The 14443-nt window shown below is 29.7% G+C and overlaps 1 protein-coding gene across 4 annotated transcripts in view; it reads right to left on the bottom strand.

The window, feature by feature from the left end:
• LOC108767391 (androgen-induced gene 1 protein) overlaps window positions 1–9947 on the bottom strand; it is a 21501-nt gene extending 11554 nt beyond the window's left edge. For 2 of the 4 annotated variants that reach the window (XR_001940427.1, XM_018517261.1), the window contains exon 1: window positions 2448–2667. Coding sequence is in view for 1 of the 4 variants with exons in the window: in XM_018517263.1 (XP_018372765.1) it covers window positions 5975–6130 (156 nt within the window). In the remaining 3 variants the exon portion in view is untranslated. Of the gene's footprint in view, window positions 1–2447; window positions 2668–5974; window positions 6143–9648 lie in introns of those variants that run through there. The other 2 variants (XM_018517263.1, XM_018517262.1) reach the window with 2 other exon arrangements.
• Window positions 9948–14443: the final 4496 nt, after the last annotated feature.

The raw sequence follows: 14443 nt of genomic DNA, 5'->3' as shown, positions 1-14443 counted from the left end.
ATATATATATATATATTGTAATACTTATATAGTACAATAAAAAATAAATTAATAAAGGATGTTTCGTTTCGTACAAAGAAGATATGATTTAACATATGATTCAATTTCCATCGCTCTCTTGTACGTTCTTCCATAAAAAAAAATGACATTATACTCGAACTGTTATCAATAAAGCAGCGGATCAACAATTCTCCAAACAATATTTTTAATCAAAATAGGTTAATCTAAGCAAGGAAGATAATTTGCGACATATTGTGACATATGACTTATTATATCATCTTTTTTAGCTCATTGTACGAATATTTTAATTTAGTTAAAAAGTAAGACCTTTTTAAATCATCATTTATTGTTAGCTTTTTCTTCTAACGTCGCAAATTAAGTGTCACTTTGGCATTTGCGAGGCGAGCAAGTGACAGTGATATACGATAATTTATTAAAATTACTTTCGTTTCTTTCACGATGTAATGATTTATTACAACTTGAATTTCCTACCGTATATCTCTTCCTATAAGCAATTTATTAGTACTGGATCTTCAATCAAAAAATCGTTAAATAAATTACGGATGTATCGACTTCAATTTTTTTTTCGCCCAGATAATTGCAATAACGATCTCAGCAATTTCCGCAAAATTAAAAGAAACAATGCGATGAAGTATTCTATAAGAAACAGAAAAGAGAGCATTGTGATTCCCGTATACTAACTGTAGATTTGTTCTTTTTAACTGAATTTCTTGCACGATTCATCCTTTTTCTCCTTTTTTTTCTCTAACGGAGAAGAAAATGATAATATTTGTGGAGAGAAAATAATAATATTTGTATATTATAATTGAGAGAGTAAATAAAAACAGAAAAAGAGTAGAGATAATAACTGACTTATTTATATAATTGTAGATGTGAAATTAAAGTTAACGAATCTAATAAAAAGCTGATGAATGAGACTTTTTTTAATTTATACCAATCTTCTTCGTCCCTTTTAAAATCCACAAATTTCTACCGTCCATAGATCTGTTATTAAAAAAAATTTAACTAAACAAACAAAAATTGATTCTTTTATGAATAAACTCTACAGAAAGTTCAAATCATGACAAATATAAATCTAAATGAAAGGAAGATTAATGAAAGTTTTTTTAAATTTACGTCAATTACCCCCTTTTTGTCCTTTTTAAGAATTTTTATTTTCTACTATTAATAGATCTGTTATTAAAAATTAATTAACTAAATAAATAATTAATAGTCATTAAAAATTAACTAAATAATTTACTCTTTTATAAATAAAGCACAAACAATTCAAATCGCGACTAATACGAATCCACAATAAAAGAGAATGAAATTTTTAAAAGTTTAAACCGGTCTTTTCTCCGCTCTTTGAAGAACTGGTAATTTCCTGTCGCCTATAGGTCTATCATTAAAAGTTAAATAAACAGATAATTAATTTTTAATGAATAAACCACAGAAAAATCAAATAACAGTCAAAATTAATCTATAATAAGGACAAGTCAGTGTGAGATATTCAAAACTTTATATCGATTTCCGCTATTTTACGGAATTTTCGCAATTTTTATTTTTTTAACCACTTGTAGATGCCTTTAGTCTACCATTTAAAATTAAGTAAATAAATAAACAATTAATACGTAAGATAACGAAATAAACAATTTTTTTCTTTATGGATAAATCGCGGGAAATACAAATTCATAATAAAAGGGCTAGATCAATAAGAGATTTTTCAAAGTTTACGGAAAGTTAGCGCAAGTCTACCGATTCCTTCTCGCTCTTTTTAAAAATCCACGATTTTGAATCTCTATCTCTATACTTGTGTCACGTAAATATTTTTTCTCTTCCTTTCCTCATTTATACAGTTTTTTTTGCGTGATGTCATAACCATACCACGTGCTCCGCCACGTCATGCGATAGAAATTCATATCTCCGGATCTACGCCGCTCGACGAGCGGTGATCATTTGGGATCGATCGCTGACGCTAAACGATGAAAACATGCAGCGGGGATTTCGGGGAACACGACTTCGTGAACAACCCTAACCTCCTTCTATCTCTGCAGCGAGGGTCGTCGTGACACACTCGTCCACCGAGAGCAAGGTCTATTTGTTGGATACGGAAAGACATGCTTCCGTTGCGTGTCATGCGTATGTACGTATGCGACATACGTGGAAGTTATCTCGCGTGATCAGCACCGCATATTCTAAGTATACTCGGCCAAGATCGTGCAACACTTTGCCTACTGTGTGATAGGAGCGGGGGAGGTCCAGATTCTACTTTCATCGTAGTATCGACACACCCGTCTCATGAAAGCGAGAGAGAGAGAGAGAGAGAGAGAGAGAGAGAGAGAGAGAGAGAGAGAGAAAGACGTAGAGAACCCTATTTTTAATCGCGGTCCATGCACATGACCGTCTCTCCACGACCTCGGGAGTACTACCGATCGATCTACCCTTACTTGGTGAGGAAAACGCGCGCCTCGATTCTTTAAAGCGGGTATAGCTATGTGCGCGACGTCTGTCCTTGTATTTTTTCCCTTACTCTTATTTTTCTTTTTTGGAGCGCGATACACCGAGATCACGTTTCACGTGGTTAGCACAAAGAACACCCGGAGCACACTCGTGTCGGCGGCCCGCGACTTACTGACGGATAGTGGAGTAAAACGACGGGTGGGATTCGGGAAGGGAGAAAAGACTGCAGCGTGGTGCGTGCGTTTGGTTCATGCAGTCGCCGTTCGGTAGAAAAAGATAGAAGGGAGTAACGTTGCAGTGGTGGATTTAGGTATCCTGGGCGCCCTACTCATCGTCGAACTTGCTCTTTCTTATGGGCTTTCTACCTGAGCTCTAGCTATAAGAAATTGATCAATCATAATCGATTATTCTTCTCACATTCGACTACTGTGATTGGTTAATTTCTTATGATTTAAGACTTAAAAAGCTTAGATAATAGTTTATTCTGTCCATAAAAAGACCAGTATACAGTGAGTGCAAAAAGTATTCGTACAGAGAAAATGTTTATTAAAAAAACTTTATTTTTAAAAAGTAAGCATTATCCAGCAAGAAATGAATCATCGAATTGATGTCGAATGAATATCGATACGATGGTTTCAACACTAATTTGACGTCGATTCGACGTTTAACTGACGATTCTTTCTTGATGGATAATTAACAATTTATTCATAAAGAATAAAATAGACTGTATGTTTCTTAAAATTATATGTACCAAAAAAGATGTGTATTAATTATAGAAAATATATCATCTGAAAAATAAACGAAAATTAAAAATTGTATTGTTTGGATGATCAAAAAATATTCGTACGAAATTTTTTATTCAAAAAATCTTATTTGTAGAAAATAAACATTAATTAGCAATTTTATACAATGAACACATTCTGTTCTAACATAAACAATCGAGCTTCGCATGTATTTCTGATTTTAGAAGCTAAATTTTTCGACTGTACTTTTTGCTCTCACTATAGATTCTTGCGTAATGCCATAACGCATAAGGCATAGGAAAATCGATCAGAGTCTTTTATTTGATGGAAAGGAAAGAAACAAAGGATTTTAATTGGTTCATTTTCTTATGCGTTACGCGCAAGAATCCGTGCTCCCGCCCTTAGGAATCACTGACCATGTCATAAGCAATTAAATCTCACGACCAATACCAGCATAATCCCTTAAATTGAGACAGCAGGTGGTCGACTTGAACTGATTGCCAATCGGACATTGGTCCCGCATACACGCTATTCTCCATTGCTATTGACAGACCTTGAGCTGAGATGCCACCTTTATGTAGGCGTATCTCTTCAAATTACTGTTTGTGTAGAGACTATGTAATTTCTTATTCTGCAATTCTGCTATGCTCGGTTAACTAGCTCTTGTTCGAGCCTGTAATACTTAAATTCGAAACGCTAGAAAATGATTTTATATTTGATTTTAAGTTGTTATTATGTAATGTCTTATGTATTCTTTATTTATTTATAACATTTAAAGATATAAGGTGCTAATAATAACAGAATAACAGGTCATGACAATGTCAAAACAACATTAAAATAAATCGTGACTGATCGAAAAATGACTTTTAGTAATCATTTTGGAGTCATTTTGATATATACGATTTTTTATTCTGCTCGGGTATTTTGTGGCATTAGAAGTCCGTCAAAGAAATAATAAAACTGTATCTAGAATACGATTTGTTGGAGAAAGAAAAGAAAGATAAAGACGAGAGAGAGAGAGAGAGAGAGAGAGAGAGAGAGAGAGAGAGAGAGAGCAATTTATCATTCAACAAGGACTAGATTTTCTAGAAACTTGGAGTTACACAAAGTTGATGACACAATAGTGAAGGGAGAACAATGATATTTCTCCATCCTTTGTTAAATCTGAAACACTGGATACAAACATACATAATCCGGCCGAATCATAAATCAGAACTTGTTCTAATTTGACCTATTTTAGGGCTCATCCGTTACAGAAATTCAATTTAATAACTGACCAATTTAATACTAAAAGTTACTTATTTTGAGTATTAAAAGTACTAAACAACAATGCTTTTATTACTCAAAATAAGCAATTAATTATTAGTTTTTATAATTAAATTTCTATAAGGGATAAATCAGGATTTGTTAGTCCTAATTTATTTTATTATGATTAAATAAATGATTAAATAAAAATATTAATGCGCTATAATGACTGATGAATTAGCAAAAGACTTTTTCATCGCTAACTAATTTATTCAAAAGAAATATTCATATTTAGATATCATATTTCAACATCACAAGATATCATATCACAGCTGCTAATTTTTTCAATTAAAAAAAGTACATACAACAAAAAGAAGATTAAGTAACAATTATAAATATGTTTACATAATCATATTTATAGACAACAAAAATAAATTCAATTTACGCAGCACTTGTTTTATAAGAAAACTGGTAGATAATACGATACTAACATTTTGTACTAACATTTGGGAAATCTCTTGAACTAAATACTTGTAAACCTTGAATTATCACAAGATACATTATTATTCGAAATACTAAATACAAGAGAAGAATAATAAATTATATGTTTATTTACTAATACAGAACATCTAAGCACTACACCAACACTTAACACGCTGTGTACAAAATAGTTTGTCGTTAGTTTGCAAAGTAATTTATTTTAATGTTATATAAGCATCTAATATTAAAATTAGCTTACATGCTCTTTATTAGATTGATTTACTTTAGAAGATTACTTAGTTGTACAGCTCTCATATTAAGGTTTCCTGTTTTTAAAGTTTCATAATTCACATGATGGTAATGATGACAAGAGCATTAATATTCATTTATTCACTGATGTAATGTTTTATAATTTCTATATGTTAGCACGTATTTATGGCCATGTTCGATTCATAAAACTATAAAAAAAAATTGTTTAAATGACTCTGTTGTATCTGCGTAGGCAAAAAAAATTTTTTGTAATTTACAATATATAACTTACAATGACTAACGTAAAAAAAAAGCACCAAGTTATATATATCACGAGCAGAGAAGGTTCAGACAATCGATTTGTGAACTAATTGACTACGAAAAATTTGATAGACTCGATATATAGAAGCGTATTTCATATAAAAATTGTTCAATCTCCATTTCAAGCTCTGATTGACCAATCTGGGTAGAAAATGACTGCAATATCTATATCTCTATCAATCATTTTTACAAAATTCGACTACAGATGAAAATTCATTTTGCAGGAATTTATTCCATTTCTTATAAGATATCGATAAAAATTTATTTTATTTAGAACACTAAAAAATCTATGCTATGCATAGAAGTTATAACGTAAATAGGATATTATTTAAAAAATGTTTGTTGTACGAGTATATGCTGTATAAGCTACTTTATTTATTGTTTTGTCCACTGTCTATATATATATATATAATATATTTTATCTAAGGAAAGGAGAGACCATGAGTTTATACGATTGAAACTAAAATACTACTTACCAAATTCCACACCGTTAAGAATTTATTTTGGCCAGGATCGAAATTGTTAAACTTTTTGTACCCAGGAAAATGTAATACATTGTAGGTGTAATAGACTGTGAAGCTGTAAACCGCTAAACTGACCAGATGGAACAAGGTCTTTAGAACGTGTGGCATCTTGATGCAATTCTGTTAAATTCAACAAATGGCATATTAGATGAAGCAGTAGGAGCGGTAAAATACGGAACTAGTATAATAAAATCACGTATATATCAAGCGTATTAATATCGACACAAAATACAAATATTACTCAAAAAGATGAAGTAAGATGTGTTATGGAAAATTTATTTATCTTAATTTAGTTATTTTACATATTTAATATCTATAAATATCTTAAATTGTTGACCTTTAAATTCCAAACATTCTATATATACTTTGATCTTATGCGTCATTCATTCCAAATATAAATTAGCTTACAACAGCAGTTAAAAAATTTTCTTGTTCACATTGTATACGTTCACGCATATATTGATTAATTTATTTCGTACTTAAATACGATTCAATTTAATTAAGTCATATTTTGTATATCATATAACATTATAACAGAATTTTATTCCGATTTAATACAAATCATAGATTATCTGAAACAAAATAGGCTTTAAAATACAAAATTAGTAAGAATGAGTTTTTACTCATTTAATAAATTTATTTAACATTATTAACGATAATACTTTATTTGTTAATATTATTATTTACTTATTAATTATTTAATGAATTGCATTATTACACATTCACTGTAATATTAAATGTAATATTTTAACGAATAAATATACGTGTTTTTAATATTGGAACTGAAACTACTTGTATACATCTGAAACAAACTAAATATGAGCAAATCTATGAATATAGAAATGGTTTCTCGACCTATCCTATAATCGAGCAATTAGTGGTTGACAAGAAAATAACATTAATTTTATTTTTGCACTTATAATGTCGCAAACATTTCAACTTATAAAGTCTTTTTCAGTGCTTGTAAATTATTTATCCTTCTATTTCCTCTGTAAACTAACGAATTACATATTAAAAAAGTTATTCAGGTTAGTTATAAGTATCCACACATTATACAATATCATAGTCATTATTCCGTCAACATTTATTCTACAGTCATACTATTAAAATATTTTTATGCTCAATTCTCCGATTATTATCGAGAATTCAGTCAAGTTGTAAATTTAAACAAGTCACGTCAAAAATAAAATTCCACCGGATATCTTAACATATTGATAATTTAAGTAAAATTACCGTCTGAATATCGTCAATCGACTGCATCCTTCTTAATTTGAAACATCTTTACAGATTTCAAGTTTATCGAACAATTAATTGTGTAATAAACGTATGGATACTTGTAATTAATCCAAACGACTGTTTTAGTATGTAATTCGTTAGTTTATAGAGGGAATAGAGACATAAATAATTTGCGAGCACTGAAGAAGACTTTGTAAGTCAAAAATGTTTGCGACATTGTGAATAAAATAAATATTATTTTCTTGTCAACTAATGGCTCGATTATAGGCCAAGAAACTATTTCATTGTGTAGCAATTTTTCGAGTGGATAGGTATATAGAGTTTTAAAAAACGTTATCCTTACATTACCAAATTTCAGTAATAAAATCTTTGTTTAATTTGAAATCATGTAAATTGTATAACTAGAGGAAAATATTAATTTTCAATCAACTGTAACCACATACTAATTATAAGTCTTAAAAAATGTTTGGATTGAAGCAATACGTCCTATTAAAGCAATACCGGTCAATCTTAATAAATGACTGTGCATAAATGCTTTTTTTATTTGCGTAATTCTGTAATCTATACATATAACACGAGCATAAAATCTATGCATATATAATTGCTGCGTTCAGCGGAAAAAGCAGCTTTGCACATACGCACACAAAACTGTTGTAAGATTTTTAAATAAAATTAATTCTTGCCTTTAGTTCTTTGCTGGATCTAAATGTATGACAGCCATATTGAATCGTAATATCAAAAGCGAGAAATATCACGTTAATTTTTATTACATGCCATTTATAAATAAATACAATTTGGATAAAACAAAATGATGAGATTGCTTTAAAAGATATATAAAAATGGACGAAAACTATGCTTATCCCTTCTGACAGTCAGTAAATAATCAGGAGCCTTAAAGAATCTTACAACAGTTGCGAAGCTACTTTTTCTGCTAAACTAATCAATGTAAGGAGACCAACAGCAACTGAACAAATCGTGTTGCTTTCTATTTAACTTCTTTTTGGAGTCTTAATGGGCATACTATTTTTAGGAGACAACTTTTTGTCTCCTAAAAATAATATGCAGTCGTACTACATTTTATATATGCCCATTAAGACTTCAAAAAGAAATTAAATCCAAACGATTATCGTTAGACAAATTATTTATTGTACGCCCGTAATTGAAAAGAAGGATTTCCAAACATAAGATTTACTAATATTAGTTCAACGTCATCTTGAAGTCACGTAGTATTGAGAGCGGGAGAATTAGGTTCTTAGATAACGTTTCGCAATCTATTCTATGTCTTTCACGTGCGAAATGATGCAGACGAGTGCTTCTCAGGAGTGCTTCTCAGAGTAGTTATTTAACTTCTCGACGATCAACGGTATCTCTTCCGTGACTTTAACAAATCATGTATATCTGCAATCTCATCGTATTGAAATGCATACTGACGCGATTGTGTTCACACGACGGGATTTTATGTCCGATTCATGCTCGCAACGCTTTAAAATTGTTTCATCCTTGTTATTTGTCAAATGTTGAACAAACACAAATGATACTCATGAACGTTGTCAGCATTAATCGGACCATGGCCTCAGTAGCTAACTGAGAAAATATAGATCATTGAAGAAAACTTTTTATATACGTGCTAATGATGCATGCTTACGATGTGGCCAATTTCCCGTTGGGAATCTTGACCGTAACAATACGCGTATAATCGCATGTAAATTTTAATCGCCTGACTGTTACATAAATAACCGCCATACTTCATTGGTCAAGACAAATGCTAATTGCACATAATAGTTTTTACGATAATAAAGATATCTATGTTTTGTCATATTTAAATGTTGAACAATTGAAGGATTTACCGTGTATATTTAAAAAAATGTAGGTTAATCCACTGTTATAGTAAGCTCTTCGATTTTTTTTATGACAAATGTAGAAAAAAGTTTAGAAAGAAAAACTCTTTGATACTAATTAGCATTGTATGCACATTTTGTACGCATCGTATATCATAATAATTATTAATACGATAATAATGATAATATAAATATAAATTTAATAACTGTAATATAACATAAATGTGATGTAAGTGTAAGAGCAACAACTGTAAGACATACACGCGCGTTATACTCGTATTTTAGTAAAAAAAACTTAGAATATTACAAATCTTATTTCCTTTTAGAATATTACATATTATTTCATATTTTAATTTCCAATATACAGTTCAATAATATCGAAAATAAATAGAAAGAGAGATGATAAAACAAGTTGAATCAATAAAATTTTAATGTGAATAAATTTTTTTATAAGCAATATCTCACAAGAGATATATTTAATAACGTGTCTCGAAAGAATAAGGACGTTTGCCTCGTTTTTAAATCTATATATGTCAATTGGATCCACATTACCTCGCTTATTACGTCGATAATGACCACTCCCTTGGCGTCGCGTCGCGTATCAAGTCGTGGCCGTCGGATGTGCACTGACAATCAAACACCGACCGACTGCCCGCACAGAACCGGCGCGTATTATTAAAAGTTCGATAGCAACGTCGACGTGATACGTTAGACGATTATCAGCGGGATGACTTCGCATTAATATTATATTTAAACTGATTAAACTCGGGACCGAGACGAGTCGCGGACGATCAGCTGCAGCGTCGTGATTGACGAGACGAAGACGACGACGATGTGCTTGCCACAATCGACGAAGCACGAATGCACCTAGTCGGGATGAGAATTATGTTGACCGCGGGATCTATGAAGCGTCCGTTATTCCAACGATTTAGTCTATCAACGTTAACGCGGATTAGCTTCTTTCTGTTTGATGGGAGAAGCACAACGCATACTAATGTAGAAAAACTTTACGAGATGTTAGTAAATATAAGTCTAGGTCTACAACTTTGTTTTAAGAGGCCTTAAACCCGATCTACAATTGCGTAAATGTAGTTGTAGTTGTAAGAATCGACCAATCATACTTGAATACGAGGAGAATATCCGACTGTGATTGATGAATTGTTACAACTACGATCAACTTACAATTACGTTTATGCAATTGTAGATCAGGCTTTAAACTCATTCTACAATTGTGTAAGCATATAGTTGTAAGTAGTTGTAATTGTTGAATATTTTCCTCATATTTGACTGTGATTGATTAATTCTCTACAACTACAACCACTTACAACTACGCTTACGTAATTGTAGAATGGATTTTAAGCCGTAAAAGTCGTAAGAAATTAACCAATTTAATCACAGTCGAATATAAAAAAAAATAAACTGTGATTGTTCAGTTTCTTACTTTATTGCTTTATTGTTTAAGGTTTCTTAAAGCAAAATTGTGGACCTAGACTTAAAGAATGATTTTCAAATAATCATTGAGCATTAAAAATTTAAAAGGTACTTTTTCATATGATTATTGAGCACTAAAAGGTACTGATAATTAAAATAAATAAGAATGTACGAGGAAACACATGAACTGTAATTCAAATTTTGAGAGTCTTGGTAATAAGTGAAATAAAAAATTAGAAAAAAGATAATTTCTAGAATAAACAAGAGAGAAAAAATAGGTCTTTCGATAAGAAAATAATTCGAATAATAATTAAAATAAAGAAAAACAATTAAAAAAATGTTTAATTGTATATTAGAAAAACTATTTTAAGGGAGTTGTATTCTTCTGAATTATTTAGAAGAAAAAATATTTTATATTCATCGAAGGAATATATAAATGCGCAATATCGTGCATTATGATAATCTGGGTTAAAGAACGTTTTTATGTTAAATTAAAACTGCAGCGCAAGCTATATATATTCAATTTTCGATCAATTTTAAAAATAAATTATTCAATGTTTATGAAATATGCATGCGCGCATTAAAAGTCTGGATATTAATATTTGAATAGAAAAGTATAGAAAAGAACAGTAAATGTTAAACAAATACGATCTTACTAATAAAAATCAAATACAATTTGTTATATAACATGTTTTCATTTATTCGCAAATTAATAAACTTGTTTTTTTCAAATTATTGCTACAATACCATCAAGTGATATATAACAATGTCCCTGAAAAATTCTTATACATGTGTGATACGAGAAGTCGGTATATAACAGATTGCATAATTCTTCGGATCTTTGCTCCCGGATACAAACAACATATATTTTTCTTATCAAAATCACACGATATTGCACATCATGTTGGAGAGCAAATAAATAAAATCCACTTATAATTAGTAATGATTTTCAATTAAAACTAACGACAGCCACTAATAAAACTATCGTGTACTTTACTTGCGCATGATAAAGAAAATATCAAAACAAATATTTATTTGTAAGAGATGTTTGCGAAGAAATTCAGATATTCTTGTATAATCTGAACAATTTTTTAATTAAAATTAGAAAGAATTTTTTTTATAGAAATTGCGAGAATATTTAGTGTAATACAAACAAAATTTTGGTATAGTTTGTCTTTTCCATAAATTAAAAAAAAATTTGCAATTTTTATACGGAAAATATTCTTATAATAATGAATATTTATATTATCTACAAATATATATATAATTATAAACTATAAATTATAATATTTATAAGTTATTATCTAAAAAATTATCTGTAAATTGTAATATTTATAAGTTATTATCTCTTATATCACAATATTAAGTTATTTAAAAAATATAAGACATAAAATACATAATTAATTCCACTTAAACTATTATATTATCTATAAATCTTTAAACATGTAGGGGTTAACTTAATTTTCGCGATATAAAATATTACATGAGAAATATATTTAAATTAAACGCGTTTCAAAGAGAAAGCTAGAAAATTTCGACAATACACTGCAATGTTATAATTTTATCGTACAAATAAATATGCAAAAATTGTCCAAGCTGTGTTTTACTATAAGTTATGCACAAGTAAATTCTTTCAATATGAGATGGCTTCCTTTTGCCTTATTGCCAACAGCTCGATTGCCTACAAATACTTTTGCACAAATAAAAATTTTATAAACGGAGTTACATTTGCCTACATGTATTATTGCCTACAAGTATTGTCTATACATATCTTTGCACACAAATAAAAATTTCAGGATAATTCTATTCGCGAAAAACCATCACTTTTAAAAAATGTGGCGGACAGAATGCTAATTTACAGCTAATTTACAATGTCATCCCGCATGACTAAAAATTATTTATTTTAACAGAAAGAAATATATAGATAAATGTATATATACTTTTTTAAAGAATTATTCGGTGTTTTTGCTTTTACTACAATTACATTCAATGCATATGCCTGGCGTGGAGAAAAAAGATCGCTATATATTTATATCATATTCTTACATACTTTTTCTAAAACTCTTGCTATGCGCAATATAAAAATGCATACTTTTTAATAAAAAATCTTAATTTATAACGAAAATATAAAATAAAATTTTGAAAGATTTTAAAGAATTTTTTCGTCATTTTTAATTGGTAATTTTATTTTATTTTATTTTTTTATAAGGACACAAAGATATAAAATCTGTAAATAATCCATTATAAAAAATGTTATGACTTGATGAACTAAATGTTAATATAGAAATCATTACGCCTCCTTAGCTAAACTTCTGTATGGTTCATTTTTCTTAAGTTTTCTTTTTTTGTTGGGGAAAAAAAGAAAATATAAACTATGCAAGAAGTTTTAGATAAAATAAAACCTAATTATATCCATATTATACCTACTGGTGTTATCGGAATAGTTGATAATGTTAAAACTGCAGTATGAGTAATACTTCGTCGGCAATGAAGTTTCTTAGTAGAAACACAACAAGGTACAGAGTCTGACATTATTAACAGAGAGAAGAGAGAAATATTATATATTATATTATTATAAATTTTTGAATCATATATTTAAGGAAAAGCAATTTTAAACTTTACCGAGTGTTCTTCGACGATATATTAAATGTTTTCTTATTTACTCTTGTTATAATTCTCCAAAATATTACATAAAAAGGCTATTTCAATTTTAATATCCAACTTTTGTGAAATGATCAATAAAAAATTAAAACTTTTTGAAACAAGATAGTTCTACTTGCGAGATACCATCATTTTAAAAAAATTCTGGCGAACAGAATGCTATAATTTACAGTTAATTTATAAAATCATTTGACTTCAAAAATTATTTATTTTAACAGAAAAGATTAATAATAAAAGCGAATGCGTGACTATAGCCAAATAAACAGGTAAATTAAAAATTTATATAAAAATTAAAAATATCATAATACAACAAATATAAGAGATGAGATAAGAAATAAGATTTTAGAAATTACATGAATAATAACGAAATGTATAATGATAACATTGCAAATCTTACATCAATTTTACTTCATTCATTCATAGTTGCTGTTTATTCGACGATTGTTTTACATAGATTAACATAATTCCATGTGACTGACACATGCAGGTACGACATTGAAGTACTTCTAATGTGGCAATCGATCGATGTTCAAAAAAGGTAATATATTTTTTATTTCATCAATTCGCCGATCCACGTGAATGGGCAATATACTTTATTTACCCGGCTTCATTCTAGTCACGGCCCTAGCTGAACCAGCAGGGTCAATCTATCGCATTCATCGAGCGGCTTTCAATTGCGTCGGCCGACCGTGTCACATTCTCTGCATACCTTTTTCGAATCGTTAGACCAAACGGGGGATTTTTCGCGCATGTGCAGTAGTGTATAACAGTCACGTGTCTCTCAGTGGTGTGCGTATTCAACCGAGCGCTTGGTATTTTTGGATCCGTCATTATGAAGACTCTAAAAATAAACAAGATATAAAACACCTTTAAATTGTCTCTAAGTTAAACTAATTAATTTACATGTGGTTGTGACAAAATATATTAAATTATTCTATCTACTATGTCAAGATGTCACGCGCGGGAATATTAGATGTTGTTGCAATAGACAGACTGTGAGGAATTACCATAATTTACAACGAATAATAGTATATTATATAAATATAATTGTATGCTTCCATAACTTGCAATTATTTTATTTAATTTTATTTAAAGAGCTTAGAAAGATTACAAAAATGTACGACGAATAATAAGGAAAGATATAAAGATATAAAGGTTAGAAATAAAAGAAGAGATCGAATGTTTCTCGTTGGATCTAATTGTAAGTTCGAGTCTGTCGCAGCAGTCACGTGGTTCTCCAGAGTGACGGGGACGA

This window comes from Trachymyrmex cornetzi, unplaced genomic scaffold, assembly GCF_001594075.2.
Source record: "Trachymyrmex cornetzi isolate Tcor2-1 unplaced genomic scaffold, Tcor1.1 scaffold67, whole genome shotgun sequence".
NCBI lineage: Eukaryota > Metazoa > Arthropoda > Insecta > Hymenoptera > Formicidae > Trachymyrmex > Trachymyrmex cornetzi.
This window is presented reverse-complemented; position numbering and strand designations above follow the sequence as displayed.